This window comes from Culex quinquefasciatus, chromosome 3 (assembly GCF_015732765.1).
Source record: "Culex quinquefasciatus strain JHB chromosome 3, VPISU_Cqui_1.0_pri_paternal, whole genome shotgun sequence".
In the NCBI taxonomy this organism is placed as follows: domain Eukaryota; kingdom Metazoa; phylum Arthropoda; class Insecta; order Diptera; family Culicidae; genus Culex; species Culex quinquefasciatus.
Genome location: NC_051863.1, coordinates 13883115 through 13896649, shown reverse-complemented (window position 1 = coordinate 13896649; position 13535 = coordinate 13883115). Strand labels below are relative to the sequence as shown.

Below are 13535 nucleotides of genomic sequence, written 5' to 3'. Positions count from 1 at the left end.
ATGGGCCACACGAAAGGTTTGGAAGTAATTTTCATCTGTATTCAAAGTTTTTTGATTGTGCGCAAAAAAACAAGGTTTTAGTTAAGTTAAATTAAGGTCTAGTAACTAAATGTATTGCCACAGTTGCCATTCCTACGATATTTTGGACTCATTTGTACGGTCTTTCGATTACCTAACCAACGATAAGTAGGATGCTGGATCCGAACTTAATTTTCGTACAGATAAGTGAGATTTTGCTTCAGAAAGGTACATAAATATTACTGGTTATAACTTGAGACAGGGTTGTCTGATCTTCAATCTTTTGAACTCGTTTGAAGGTCTTTTGATTACCTATCCTCCTCATCGAAGAGTGTCACCTTGATCGGGATCGTTGCTCGAGTGTTGTTTTTATCCTTGGGGAACAGCCGCTTCGCCTCCTTAATAGCTCCCTCTGGCAGGTTATATCCCACTGAGGTGGCAACCTTGCGCACCAGATCACCCACATCCTCGTCCTTCGTAGACGCGTAAGCCAAGAATAACCATATTGTTGGTTAGTCCAGCTCTGACGAGGCGGTCCACCTCAAGCTCAAGCTGACTAACCTTGGTGTTTACAGTTTGGTGTTTTCCATAAAGGTCGCCAACATTTTTAGTTAAATTGTTATGATCCTTCTTCAGGACGACCATCTACTTCATGAGCTTGTCGAATTCACCAGAAATGAATGTTTGTGATTTTTCGATTTCTGTGACAGTGTTTTTAATGCCCTTCACCTCCGACATCAGCTCATTCATACGATTCAACAGCTCTGCATCCACAGCTGAACTGCGCGGTACACTTTCGGCTTCGATCGTAATTTTGGGATTGCCTTCTCCAAAACATTTATTCATTTGAAGTGCTCCACATCCAATTTCTTTTTTTTTGGGTCACAATTCTTCTTTTCGCAGCGAGCACAAATGATTTCTTCCTCGTCAGACATAGCGAACAGATCAACAACACCGCCGAGCACCAACAACAGCAAATCGGCAGAGTGACGGCACGGGTTACGATTTTTTAGTGACAGTAGGCTAGTAGGCAAGCACAACAGTAACGGCTGAATGCAGTTTAAATGCAACAGGCTATTATAGCACCAGCTCGGACCAGTCTTTCCTCTGGTCTATATACAAATTTCAGATCAGATTTATTACCTGATTTTTGGTAGGGTTGCCGGGATAACATCACCACATCCAGGTTGCGTTGTCTCCTCTCCGCTGGCAGGTGATTTGGGTGTAAAGAAATCCTAGTTTCGTTGTAATTTCACAATTTCCACAGAGCTTATAGAGGTTGTTTGTATATCACAACACAGTCGGCTATCTAACCGTCTTATTTAAACCTGGTTCAACGCCAAATAGGTTTCTCGTACGTCGTTTAAGGAATTTGCTGTAATACGGTGTATGGGAAACATACACGTACATCGGTGTTGATCAAGTCAATTTCATAGCGGCGAGATAGCCGAGAGGGTTGGGGGGCGGACTTGGTAATCTGGAGATGACTATCACCGGATTGATGATATTTTTGGGGCGTGCGAAATCTTTTTTTATCCTTGCGTACATGCTTTTTGTGTACACGTTTTCTCATGCAATATTACATGCTTTTGCTCACAAAGGTGATGTGCATGCTTGTAGATGCGATTTTACACGGAAATTTGTTGCTGTGTGCTCATTTATCTAGTATCCGAATATTTGCAAAAAACACATTTGTATACATAACTTTTGAACTCCTTATCAAAACTTAAATTTTGGTTGGAACTCATTCAATGTGACTCTAAACTAAGTCAAATGAGACCGGTTTGGCCTAAATTGGTTCAGCCAGTGCCGCGAAAACTAAGTGTTAATTTTAAGGTGGGTTGGGTAAAAAGTTCATTTAGAGAGCAGGAACCTCAGTGAGGAAGGCAAAATATACTTACAGAAAAGTAATGATCAAACATTATCAAATGAAAAACGTTACTTAATCCACCGATGGTGATTGGTGCCTTCCTCACAATTATGTACATATTTGTTTCTGTAGTAAGAATGTCAAACCTACAAATTTTATCTAAATTTTACTTCTTATAACATATCTACATGGAGTATGGGTCTAGAATCCCAAAAATCGTTGGACGTAATATTAGAACAACACCTACGGGGCTGTTTCATGAAAATTGTTCACTTTCAATAGTTATATTATTTTAAAGTTTTTAAGCCTTAAGGCAGTAAAAAACTATATCTGTTCATTATTCCCGGGAGTTTCAAATCAACAAAATCCCGGAAGCCAGATCTCCGGATAGATCCGAACAACTTTTTCATCAAAATATTTGAGATCCGGCCTCTAAAATGTGTACAAATGACACTTAGGTGCTCATAACTTTTGATAGGGTTATCAGATCTTCAATCTTTTGGGCTTGTTGGAAAGGTCTTTTGATTACCTATCCAACGATGCGTCGCATGATAGATCCGGACAACTTTTTCATCAACATATTTGAGATCCGGCCTCTAAAATGTGTACAAATGACACTAAAGTGCTCATAACTTTTGATAGGGTTATCAGATCTTCAATGTTTTGGGCTCATTAGAAAGGTCTTTCAAATATCTCTCTAAAAATGTATGAAAAAAAATGTGTGTACGGGTTTGCTAACAAAAACCATCCTTTTTACAATCTTTCAAACTTTAGCCAGAATCGTTTTTTTAGCATAACTTTTGAAGTACTTATCAAAACTTCAAAATATTAACTAGGAACTTGTGGGACCCCAAGACGGATCAAATGAGACCAGAACGGTCCAAATCGGTTCTGCCAGTCCGGAGATAATCGAGTGCATATTTTTCGGTGCACGGACTTACAGACACGCACAGACATTTGCTCAGAATTTGATTCTGAGTCTATAGGTATACGTGAAGGTAGGTCTACGAGGTCGAATTAAGAAGTTCATTTTTCGAGTGATTTTATAGCTTTTCCTCAATAAGGTGAGGAAGGCAAAATCTTTTATAACTTGCAACTATTGTCGCCGTCAACTGAAGAAGCTGACAGAACAACTCATGATACTTACCGTAAACGGATCGGTTGTTTTGCAACCGAACCGATGTGCTCCTGCCACTTCATTTTACGACCCAACCGGAGCAGCAGTTTTCAAAAATGGGAAAAGTTTCCTAGTTTGCAATGTACACAAGAGAATGATTGGCAGGAGGGAAAGCAAAAGTCAAGAAGTCGTTTATTTGGAGAAACAATGCGGTGTTATTTGTAACTTTGAACGCAATTGAATTGCATTTGGTCGTACATGTAACTTTTAATTCAACGGCACGCGAAACACACGGAAAAAACACTTTTAAACTATTTTTTGCACTTGCTCAACGAAAACGCTGTAAAAGTTCATTAAATTAAAGCTAATGCGATGCAAACGGGCCTGGAAAAGCATGTTCTCTCTGCCACGGAAGAAAAGAGGTGGGAGCGACTGTACGCGCAGTAAGCAAGTTTAGATCTTAAATTTTCACGCTATCCGTGTTTATGTGTGGCTTCTGGTATAAACACACAGACACAGACACACACACGCGTGCAAATACTTTCGGAACATATGCTGGTGGCGGGAAAAACAACCGGAAAAACTGCACTCCGCAAAACATAATAAACTATGGCCGCGAGACGGGTTGTAGCGAGAATTTGAGTTGGGATGCCACAGTTTCTTTTATTTATGAGTATTTAAAAAATACATTTTAATTTTTTTACTAAGAAATTTGAGTAAATGTTTTGAAAAAGTATTACAACAGACAGGAGGACACCCCCAATTTCCTCATGAAAAAAAAAGAAAAACTTCCGCCCCAGACCAGCGCCTGGTGATGCTCTTTGGTCTGAGTGATGTTGACAGTCGAAACCTTCGCCGGAGCCGGAAAGTCTCATCCGCGTGGAGAGACCGCTTCTTCACTTAACCGTCTGCACCACCGTTGAGTGAGTTTGGAAAATAAATAAGGATGAGCACGTTATTGGTGGGGTTTGCATGTGGTGTGGAAGTTATGAGTGAACTGCACGCGCAAGGTGTGTAGCCTTCCTTAAATTAGATTTGCAAGAGTAGAGCAATACTCTGAGATTTCGGTCAATCTTTTGGTGCCTTCGGTATGCCCAAAGAAGCCATTTTGCATCATTAGTTTGTTTATAAAAATGATGTATGAAAATTCCAAAATCTGTATCTTTTCATAGAATTTTTGATCGATTTCATGTCTTTGACAAAGTTGTAGGTATGAATAAGGACTACACTGGAGAAAAAAAATGATACACGGTAAAAAAAATTGGTGACTTTTGTTTTACTTTTTGTCACTGAAACTTGATTTGCAAAAAAACACTATCTTTATTTTTTTTCTGATATGTTTCAGGGGACATCGAATGCCAACTATACATAAATTTCCAGAACAGGCAAAACATCTTTGACCGAGTTATGCATTTTTGAATCAATACCGATTTTTTTCAAAAATCAAAAAACCGGTCGCAAAAATTTTTCAATTTCATTTTTCAATGTAAAATTGTAATATAACTCTAGTGAAATTAAGATAAAGTGCACCAGTCATTTTTAGGTAACTTTTTGCCTTTCTTACTAAAGAAAGGTATAGGTTTTACTTTAAGGCTGGACGTGATTTCCTGCTTCGTAAATATGTCGATTCAGCATGAATTTTAATCCGAAAAATCGCTAAAAAATCACACTGCATCGATTTTTGACGCTCTATCGATTCAACTTGACAGCACTCGTCTATCTCGAACCCTCGAATTTTGAGAAAATAAATTCCGTGGAGGTTGAGTGATGTTCGTATGTGGTAAAATTTTGCAAAATTTTGTGTCGCGCCGTTCTCAGCTCCCATAAATCCGATTTCGATTCTACTAAATGCAGATGAAAGCTAGTGTGCTGAACCTGGGCGAGTTGTCGCGCAAATTTAGAATTATCCATCTGTTTTCGGATGCGGCCAGACTTTTCAACAAAATACACAGTTTTCAAATGAAAATATGGTCCATTTTTTTCTTTTTCATATCTTTTATTTATCTCAAATATTGCATTTTTCGAGCTCTACAACCTCCCAAATTTTCATCCAGATTCATAATATGGTTCTGGAGTTAGAGCCGTTTGATTGACGTACCATAAGAAAAAAAATCCCTAAAAAAAGGTAAAAGCCCACCTGGTGACATTCGCCAACATTTTTCATTTCTGATTTTATCCAAAATTTCTTCCTACATTCATAGTACAGACCATGAGTGAGCATCTGAAACAAATTCGACACCGATCGGCAATTCCGATCAATTTTTAGAACGATTTACTTTTTGCCTTTCTTACTAAAGTCAAGTTGAACTTCGAATACTGGCGCGAGAATGCTGGCGCATTTATGTTTTGGCTCGACTTATTCTCGTTTGTAGTAGCTTGTCTACCGATGTTTCCTTTAACTTGTAAGATATCGTAGCTTTTCGGTTTCTTTTGCTCTGTCCGTTTTTGCATAACTGTCCAATGTTTATGCAAAAACTTTTTTGAAATAGGACATTCATCCGGGTACAAACAATTTGTTTCCCGTGTGCTCCTTAAATCGCCTTTAAGTAGGCTTCATTTGTCGTGTCGTTTTATTTATCAGAGTTCATTGGATTCCAATAGGAGCTTTCGAAGCTTCTAAGCTTTATATCGTTTTCAAAGTTTTCAATGTACGCGACGCTAATGGCTATCTACCTAAGGTATTGCGATTGAGTGTGTAGTGGTGCTGTTGTAAAAATATCTATCTCTGACTCTCTCACTTTCGTAGACGCTGAATGGCAAGCTTCCCACTGTGCGGTTAACTCGGTTTTGCTTTGCGCCTGCTTTGTTCGGTTTTGGGCTCGTACCAAAACTAGAAAACCAAAACCGCGGTGTGTGTCGTCACTTGCGCATTGGAAGCTAGCTATGCTAGCGTTTGTCATAAACGCTTGTTTGATTAAGAATTTGTACGATTAAAAATATTCTATTGGTGAAAATTGCGTTTTCAATTTCTTTTAGAATACACATCATTAATAATACCTTGCTTTCATCATAAGATTTTTTGTATCAAGTCGATGTTGTGAATTGAAAGAAGTTATATTCTTTAGTAAGAAAGGCTCTATCTCACCCCTGGTGGGATTATCGGGTTTTTGAAAATAGTCGCAGTTATTCATTTTTAAAATTCGTGCACATGTTTGCCACTTTTGAAAAAAATATTTTTGAAAGGCTGAGAAAATTCTCTATATTTAGCTTTTTTGAACTTTGTTAATACGACATATTAGTTGCTGAGATATCGCCATGCAAAGGTTTAAAAATATGAAAATTGATGTTTTCTAAGTCTCATCCAAACAACCCACCATTTTCTAATGTCGATATCTCAGCAACTAATGGTTCTATTTTCAATGTTAAAACATGAAACACTTGCGAAATTTTCCGATCTTTTCAAAAACAATATTTTCAAGAAAAAATAAATCAAATCTAACAAATCCAAAGGGCGTAATATTGAATGTTGTCTTGATTTAAAATGTTTGAAAATATTGTTTTCGAAAAGATCGGAAAATGTCAAAACTTTTTTTTGTAAAATCGCGATATTTCAGGTTGTTTATATATCATATATTGTTTGCTCTACAACTTTGTAAAATACTGTTACACTCTTAAAAATAACCCTGCAAAGTTAGAAAAAACACGAAATTTTAAAACGAAAAATTTTGTTCTAAATGAAAAAATGACCCTTCTGGGTTAATGTAGATTCGAAAAGTATCTACATTAAATTTCCCTTAAAATTACATGTTTCAATTTTTTAACAATTGAGTAGCGGAAAATGGCAAAGTTTTTAAAACTTTTTTTTATTGTTTTTTTTTCAATGAAAAAAAGTTTTTTTCGGGATCGGGCATATAATTTTATAGAAAAAACTCTTTGACAACAAATTTCTATCTCATCACCGTTTCAAGCTGCAAATTATTGGAAAAAAACTAATTTTTCGAATGTCCAAAAATGAAAGGGGTCGTACCACCCCTCCGTCACGAGATATCAAAAAACGTACCTTGGATTCGTGATCAGGGACAAAAGCTACTCCTGAGGACAAAGTTTCACGCAAATCAATGTTTTTAAGGTTTATAAGTGTTCTGGATTTGTGAAAAAAAAAAACAGTTTTTTAAAGGAAGTGCCTCGCATCTTTCGCATTTTTTTATATTATTACAGTCCAGACTCGATTATCCGAAGTAATTTTTTGAATCAAATTCAAGTTTTTCGACCCCATTTCAGTCAAATTTAACTGGTTGATTGTGTTAAGAATTACCAAATGCATTTCCTCAACAATTCTTCACCACCATTTTGGCCGCCATCTTGGATTTAAGAATTATGAATCACTTAAGTTTAGTTTAGTGGAGAAGGTCGAGTGCAAACGATTCCCTACACGAATAGAAATCCTGTAAGCTGATCCGGTAACTCTGTGTTGTCGAATTTTATAATATGAAAAGTTTCCAAAATCATCAACATTATTTCCGATTTTGAACACATTTACAGCGAAATCGAGAAAAATGTTGACGATTTTGAAAGCATACCCATGTTGTCGAAATCGACAACATAAAGTTACCGAATTAGCTTACAAGATTTCTATCCGTGTAATTGTCATAAAATTGCTTTAATTGTAAAAATCCCTTACCAATTTCGAGAAAAAAGTGCAAATGAAAACAAGAAAATTAAAAGAGATTAAGTTTAATTCCGTCTTAATTGGCAAATGCTCGCTCAGGAAACTGACCAACATAAATCCCGATTTAATTGTAAAGAATTGCACCCCGGTAAAACGAAGCTGTTAAGCTGATTTCGAAAGGTAAATCGAGTCGAAGGATGATACACTGCTATGGCAACTGAAATTTAATTTTCGTTTTCGTTCCAGAGCACAAACTTTCCCAATTTCACGGCAAATCAAAGTGAAAAACTTTATTAAGAGTCATGCGAGATGTGTACCACAATCGATAGGAAACTTTTGCTCATTAATCTCTCCTTCGCGTTCATTTGATACTGCTGGCAAATCGTCTAATCGTCCGCAGCATACTCTCCGCCTGGCTGTTGGTTGAGTCCCGCAGTAGGGCAATCACCTCGGCAACGCCACCCGGTGGAGCACCACTTGACCGCTTGGCCAGGATTGCCTGCACGGCTCCGGCACAGGCGCCCCGCTTTCCCTCCCAGTACTCGGGGTTGGGGTCCAGCTTTTCAAGGGTATCGAACGCCTTGGCCGCCACCCAGAACTCCCCGACGCGGTAGCTATCGTTCGCGATCAGTTGGAGCAGGTTGAACGCCTCCGGGGTTGAATCTTTCGTGAGGAATATGTTCCAAGCCTGGTCAGCGTGCCCCGAGTGGATGTGGCACTTGGCCAGGACCATGGCGTACGTGTGGTCGGTTTTGATTCCGATGTCGTGGATTTGAAGAAGCAGCTCTTCGGCCTCTTTGTAATATCCGGTGGCGGCCTTTGCTTGGGCGTAATTGTAGTTGAAGGTGTCGTCGTTGACGAAATAGCTGCGTATCGAGTTCAGATATACGAGCACTTCTTCAAATTGTCCGTACAGGAAGAAAGCGGAGGCCATGCTTTGACGACCGGGAATTGTGTCGCACTCGGAGGCGGATCCACCCACTAGGTGAAGACACTGCTGTGCATTCTTCATGTGCTCTTTTGAACCGGTTTCTTGTCCTAAGGCGGCATGAACCACCCCCTTTAAAATGTATTCCTGTGGAACGGATGGTTGAACTTCCTTCATCAGTTGGTGTGCCTCTTGGATCTCTCCACGACGCAGATAATGAATAGCCAGATTTAAACGAGCTTCCGGTACAATATCGATCAGATGCGGTAGTATTTGAAGAGCACCTTCACCATTCCGGAACACCACCAGGTTGTGCTTGATCAAATCCGCTCCAAACGTTCCGTTGTCCACGATGTTCTTAATCTCCTGCTCGGCAGCTCGACCGTTAAACAGCCGGAACCTATTACAAGCCTTCAAATTGATCGCGATTGTACTGTCCGGATGGTGGTTCAAGTACAAATCCAGCACTTCCTGCGAGATGTCGTAATAATCCAACTTGTAGTAACAAATCGCAATGTAAACATTCAACGCCAGCAAATCCTTATTATCCAGCAAGACTCGCTTATAAATATCGATCGCCTCCTGGTAGTGCGATCGCAGATAGTGCATCCCAGCCAAACTCAACTGATCCTCGACCACATCGCGCAGCGATCCGTGCAGCTCCATCAACCGATCCTCCTCGCTAAGCTTGTGCGCCAGATGAAACAACAGCCGAATCTTCAGCGGACTCTCCGGCAACTCTTCGACCAACTTTTGCGCCTCCTCGTACATTCCAAGGTAGAACTGGCAAACGCAGATATTCAACGCCACCTCCTTCTCGGTGCGATCCTTTGCGTGCATGGCCTCGTACTGCTGCAGTGCCTCCTTGTAGTCCCCGATGTGGAAGTTGCAGAACGCAACCCACAGCTCCTTGAGCGGATCCGGCACTTCATCGTAGTCCTTGGAGCACTGCAGGACCGTTTTCGCCCCCACGTAATCCCGCTTGACCAGGAAGTCCTCGAAGCTCGGTATGGCGGCGGTCTTGGCGCTGCTCGAACCCGCAGAATTGCGGTTGCCCTTTGCCGACTCGGATTTGGTGCGGGAGAGAATCTGCGGAAAATGTTTGTGAAATTACAATAAATTTAAGAAGAAAATACGATTTTCCTACCATTTTGATGCAAGAAACAAACTGAATTGCGGTGTTCTGGCCAAATGTTTGTTCTGGCGATGCCGCTTAGCAACGGGACACCGTCGGAGCGCACGCGCACTCGTTCAACCGGAACCGGTGTTGAACATTGTTGCATTGCTTAGTTGGTTAGTTATTACATACTGGGGTAATTGAGACAGTTTTTTTATAAATAACACAAAAACAAAAACAAAAACAAAAACAAAAACAAAAACAAAAACAAAAACAAAAACAAAAACAAAAACAAAAACAAAAACAAAAACAAAAACAAAAACAAAAACAAAAACAAAAACAAAAACAAAAACAAAAACAAAAACAAAAACAAAAACAAAAACAAAAACAAAAACAAAAACAAAAACAAAAACAAAAACAAAAACAAAAACAAAAACAAAAACAAAAACAAAAACAAAAACAAAAACAAAAACAAAAACAAAAACAAAAATTAAAATTTTAATAAATTTTTGCTGATTTTAGCGTGACGTACTTCATGGATGAAGCCTAAATATGGTCGTACAATTCCAAACTTGAAATTTTTTTAATGAGAATTGTTATTTTTTTAAAAAATAATATCTTTGTTATTTTCCAGAGTAAAAATATATACAAAATTAGAAATTAGGACAAATATTTTGAAAGGGTTAAAACACTAATATTTCAACAGCCACATTTGTAAGAAGACTAGTACGGAATAAAACCAGAAAAAACTAGTCATGTTGTGAGGGAATGAAAAAAAAAACAAAATTTTATACAAAGAAAATAAAGCTTATCTAAAATTAAACGGCTAAATTCCAGTAAATTGCTCATAAAGCTATTTCTTCAACACAACCATCTTCATTCACCTCAAATGTACCTCCGTAACGAAAATAAATTGCTACCGAAAAAGTTAAAACCCCGTCTTCCCGATGGTCACCATGGCTTCGGTCGTAAATAGTCTTCCACGAAGAGGTTTTCCCTTTTTAAACTCCTTTTCCCGCCACCGGCACACATAATTTCGATCGCTCCGAGCGGAAAATTGTCATCCTTCTCGAAGAAGGGCGGGTGCAAATGCGCTGCCGCGTCTAGCTACTTAAATGTCAATTTATCACTCTGGCAACACTGCCAGGGCTGCTGCTACCCATGGGATGGAACGGGAATAAGAACGAAACACTAAACGGTTTGTGGTCGCGGCGGTTTTTTTTCCGCTGGAGAGCACTTTTCACCGAAAACCACAATACTTTACAGGAGTGCAGGATGGTTTTTTTTTTGTGCGCGACCACAAACGCTTGCTGGAGGAGGCACTTTCCTTGAGTGGAGAACACTTGGCGGGGAAATGAGTGCTGGGGCAACTTGATTTTGGGAGCGATTTTTATTAATTTGATCAAGAGTGTGGTTTGGTTGAGAGTGTTACATTTTTATTATTTGTATTTTATACATACTTGATGTTTGGTAGAAATATACATTTTGTTTCGTGTGCATGCTTTTCAAAACTGTACACAGCTAAAAAAGTAGTAATCCAGCTGCGTGTAAAAGGCCTGGGTGTAAAATAAACATTGCATTATTTTATGAAATTCTGTGTAATATTACACCCTGAAATATGCAGCCCATCAGTATGGAAAACCTACTTGACCGAAATGTCAAGCTCATATATGCGTTCATCCTTACAGCTTTACATCGGTCTGATGGCCTAGTGGGCTAAGGCGCCAATCCTTACTGTTGGTGCTGGGTTTGAATCCCGTCGGTTGCAACTTTTTTTTGTGTTTTCAAAAATTGTACATGCAGTGTGTAATATTAAGTGTTTATTTTGACGAAGGTGATGTGCATGCTTTTGCATGCAATTTTACCATCGGATTTTTTGCTGTGTATGCTAAACTTTTTGGCATTGTGCTGCTATTTTGATGTTTAGAAAGGATGGAAAATTGTTCAAGCCGAAGGGAACAAAGATAGTCAAAAGCCCGGCAGTTGAAGAGAAAGAAGTTTGCCTTTCTCACCAAGAAAAATAATCAATAAAAAAAATTAACAATTTTATTGTGTATCGATTTACATTTACATTCTTGAATCACTTTGTGAATTCAGTTTGGCTGCTTCAATATAAATTGTTCAACAATATACTCTATTTTAATATTTTGAACGGTGCACAAACAACATTTTCCTAAATGGACCAGAAAAAGAAGAGCAGACTGCATTTAGCGATAAGCCCATAAAATGGCAGCATATTTGGAGTCTTGACAAAAAGCAAGCTTTTCCAAGAATTTCCATGGCAGAAATCTGGACTTTCACTGTCACGGCTCTGCTCCGTGGGCGCCATCGGAGGCCATCCTTTCCAGATATGTTCCGCTTCTGTGGCTATTTCAAGAATTTGAATCGTCTTCCATTCTTGGCGGCCCAGATAGAGTTCTGTGGGAAGAAAAGTTTTTGTGCAAAGAAAGGCAGAGTTTGCAATGTTGGGCAAGGGTACATATTGTATCCACTGAGTAGAATACATTTAACATTGCTGAGAAAAGATGCAATTAACAAAGAAATGGTTCTCAGCTTTACAGTTTTTTAAGCATTTCACCAAGTTTTATTGAATTACTCTAACGTACAAATATGTCTGCAATTCATTGCCATAAAAAGACCCTCTAACTAGCTAAAAGTCTAAAAATATTCCAACAGCTTTAAGAAATACTTCCTGTACCCAGAATATCCCTTAAATTGGCCCTTGAAAAAAGCAATTCAAAGTTCCCAAGACAAAAACCCCGTGAAAAAGAAACTATACCGAAAGTAAGAGCACTTGTGGCACCAATTGGCTGCTATAATAAAACTTTTCCCCCTTTCTTCACCTTTCTGCGCCGTAACGATAGCTGGCGAGTCAGCACCAGGTGCCAAATGCAGTTTGAAGTGGGTTTCCGTGCAGGTTGGACGGTTGTTTTGGTTTCCCTCGATTCTCTGGAAATCCTTCGCCGAGAGTTGCTCCAAGTTCTTGGCGAAAAGAAACAAAAAGTTCCATATACCTACTTATGGGGGGAAGTTGAACAATTGAATTCCGAAGCCACTTAAAATTCAAATCGAGTCATAACGATAAACTAGGTGCTGACGGAAGGTGCAATAAGATGCGAGGAAGCGATGGGCTGAAGGTGATTATTTTTGGAGTTGGCTGTAAGGTTTATGGGACAAAGTAGTTAAATTATAAAATTGTTTTTAAAAAATAAGCCATGAAATACAAGTTAACATTGGGTCCTAAAATGAAGCTTAGATTTGTGATATTATTGTTCACAATGATAAAGCTTATTTTTCTGAGTACAATGAGGACCGAAAAGGATTTAAAATGGATTTTAAATCAATTTTGAAAAATAACTTCACGGCCCTTCTTTGTATCTAACTCTATTATGTATTTAGAGCCGGTCTACCAAAGTGTCATGGTGGAACTGTCAGTCAGAGCAGTGCTGCCAACAATGTCCAAGTCTATTAAACGACCATGCGTCTACATGTCGCTCTCTTTCATCCACGGACCGTGGAGGTGCAGTCTTGTCTAGTTCTAACCTAGAAGTCGTAATAAATTGTAAATTCTAACCAAGTGAGTTCTTCAATTGCGCAAGTCCAGAACACTTCATTCTTGACAGAAAACAGGGGGATGCCAAAGGCCTTGGGTGATTGAGATTGATAACGCGCGCAAATTTTTTATTAATAATTCAATTTTGTTTATAAGAATTACTGTGGTAAAAGTCAAATTACACAGTAGTTAAGTTAAACGTTTCATGTGATAAAAGTACAACTTTGAATGAGGCCATCGGCCTGATGAGTGCTTAATAATCCCAACTTTGGTGGTTTATTTTGCAAATAAATTGATAAAAATCACCTCAAAAACATACACTA

General features: G+C 38.8%; 1 protein-coding gene across 1 annotated transcript; it reads right to left on the bottom strand.

The window, feature by feature from the left end:
• Nucleotides 1–7869: 7869 nt before the first annotated feature.
• LOC6052121 (intraflagellar transport protein 56) lies at nucleotides 7870–9741 on the bottom strand. The gene is made up of 2 exons (XM_001868404.2): nucleotides 9690–9741; nucleotides 7870–9631 (listed from the first exon to the last, which is right to left on the bottom strand). Exons 1-2 carry the CDS (start codon nucleotides 9690–9692, stop codon nucleotides 7976–7978), a joined length of 1659 nt encoding a protein of 552 aa, XP_001868439.2. The 5' UTR covers nucleotides 9693–9741; the 3' UTR covers nucleotides 7870–7975.
• Nucleotides 9742–13535: the final 3794 nt, after the last annotated feature.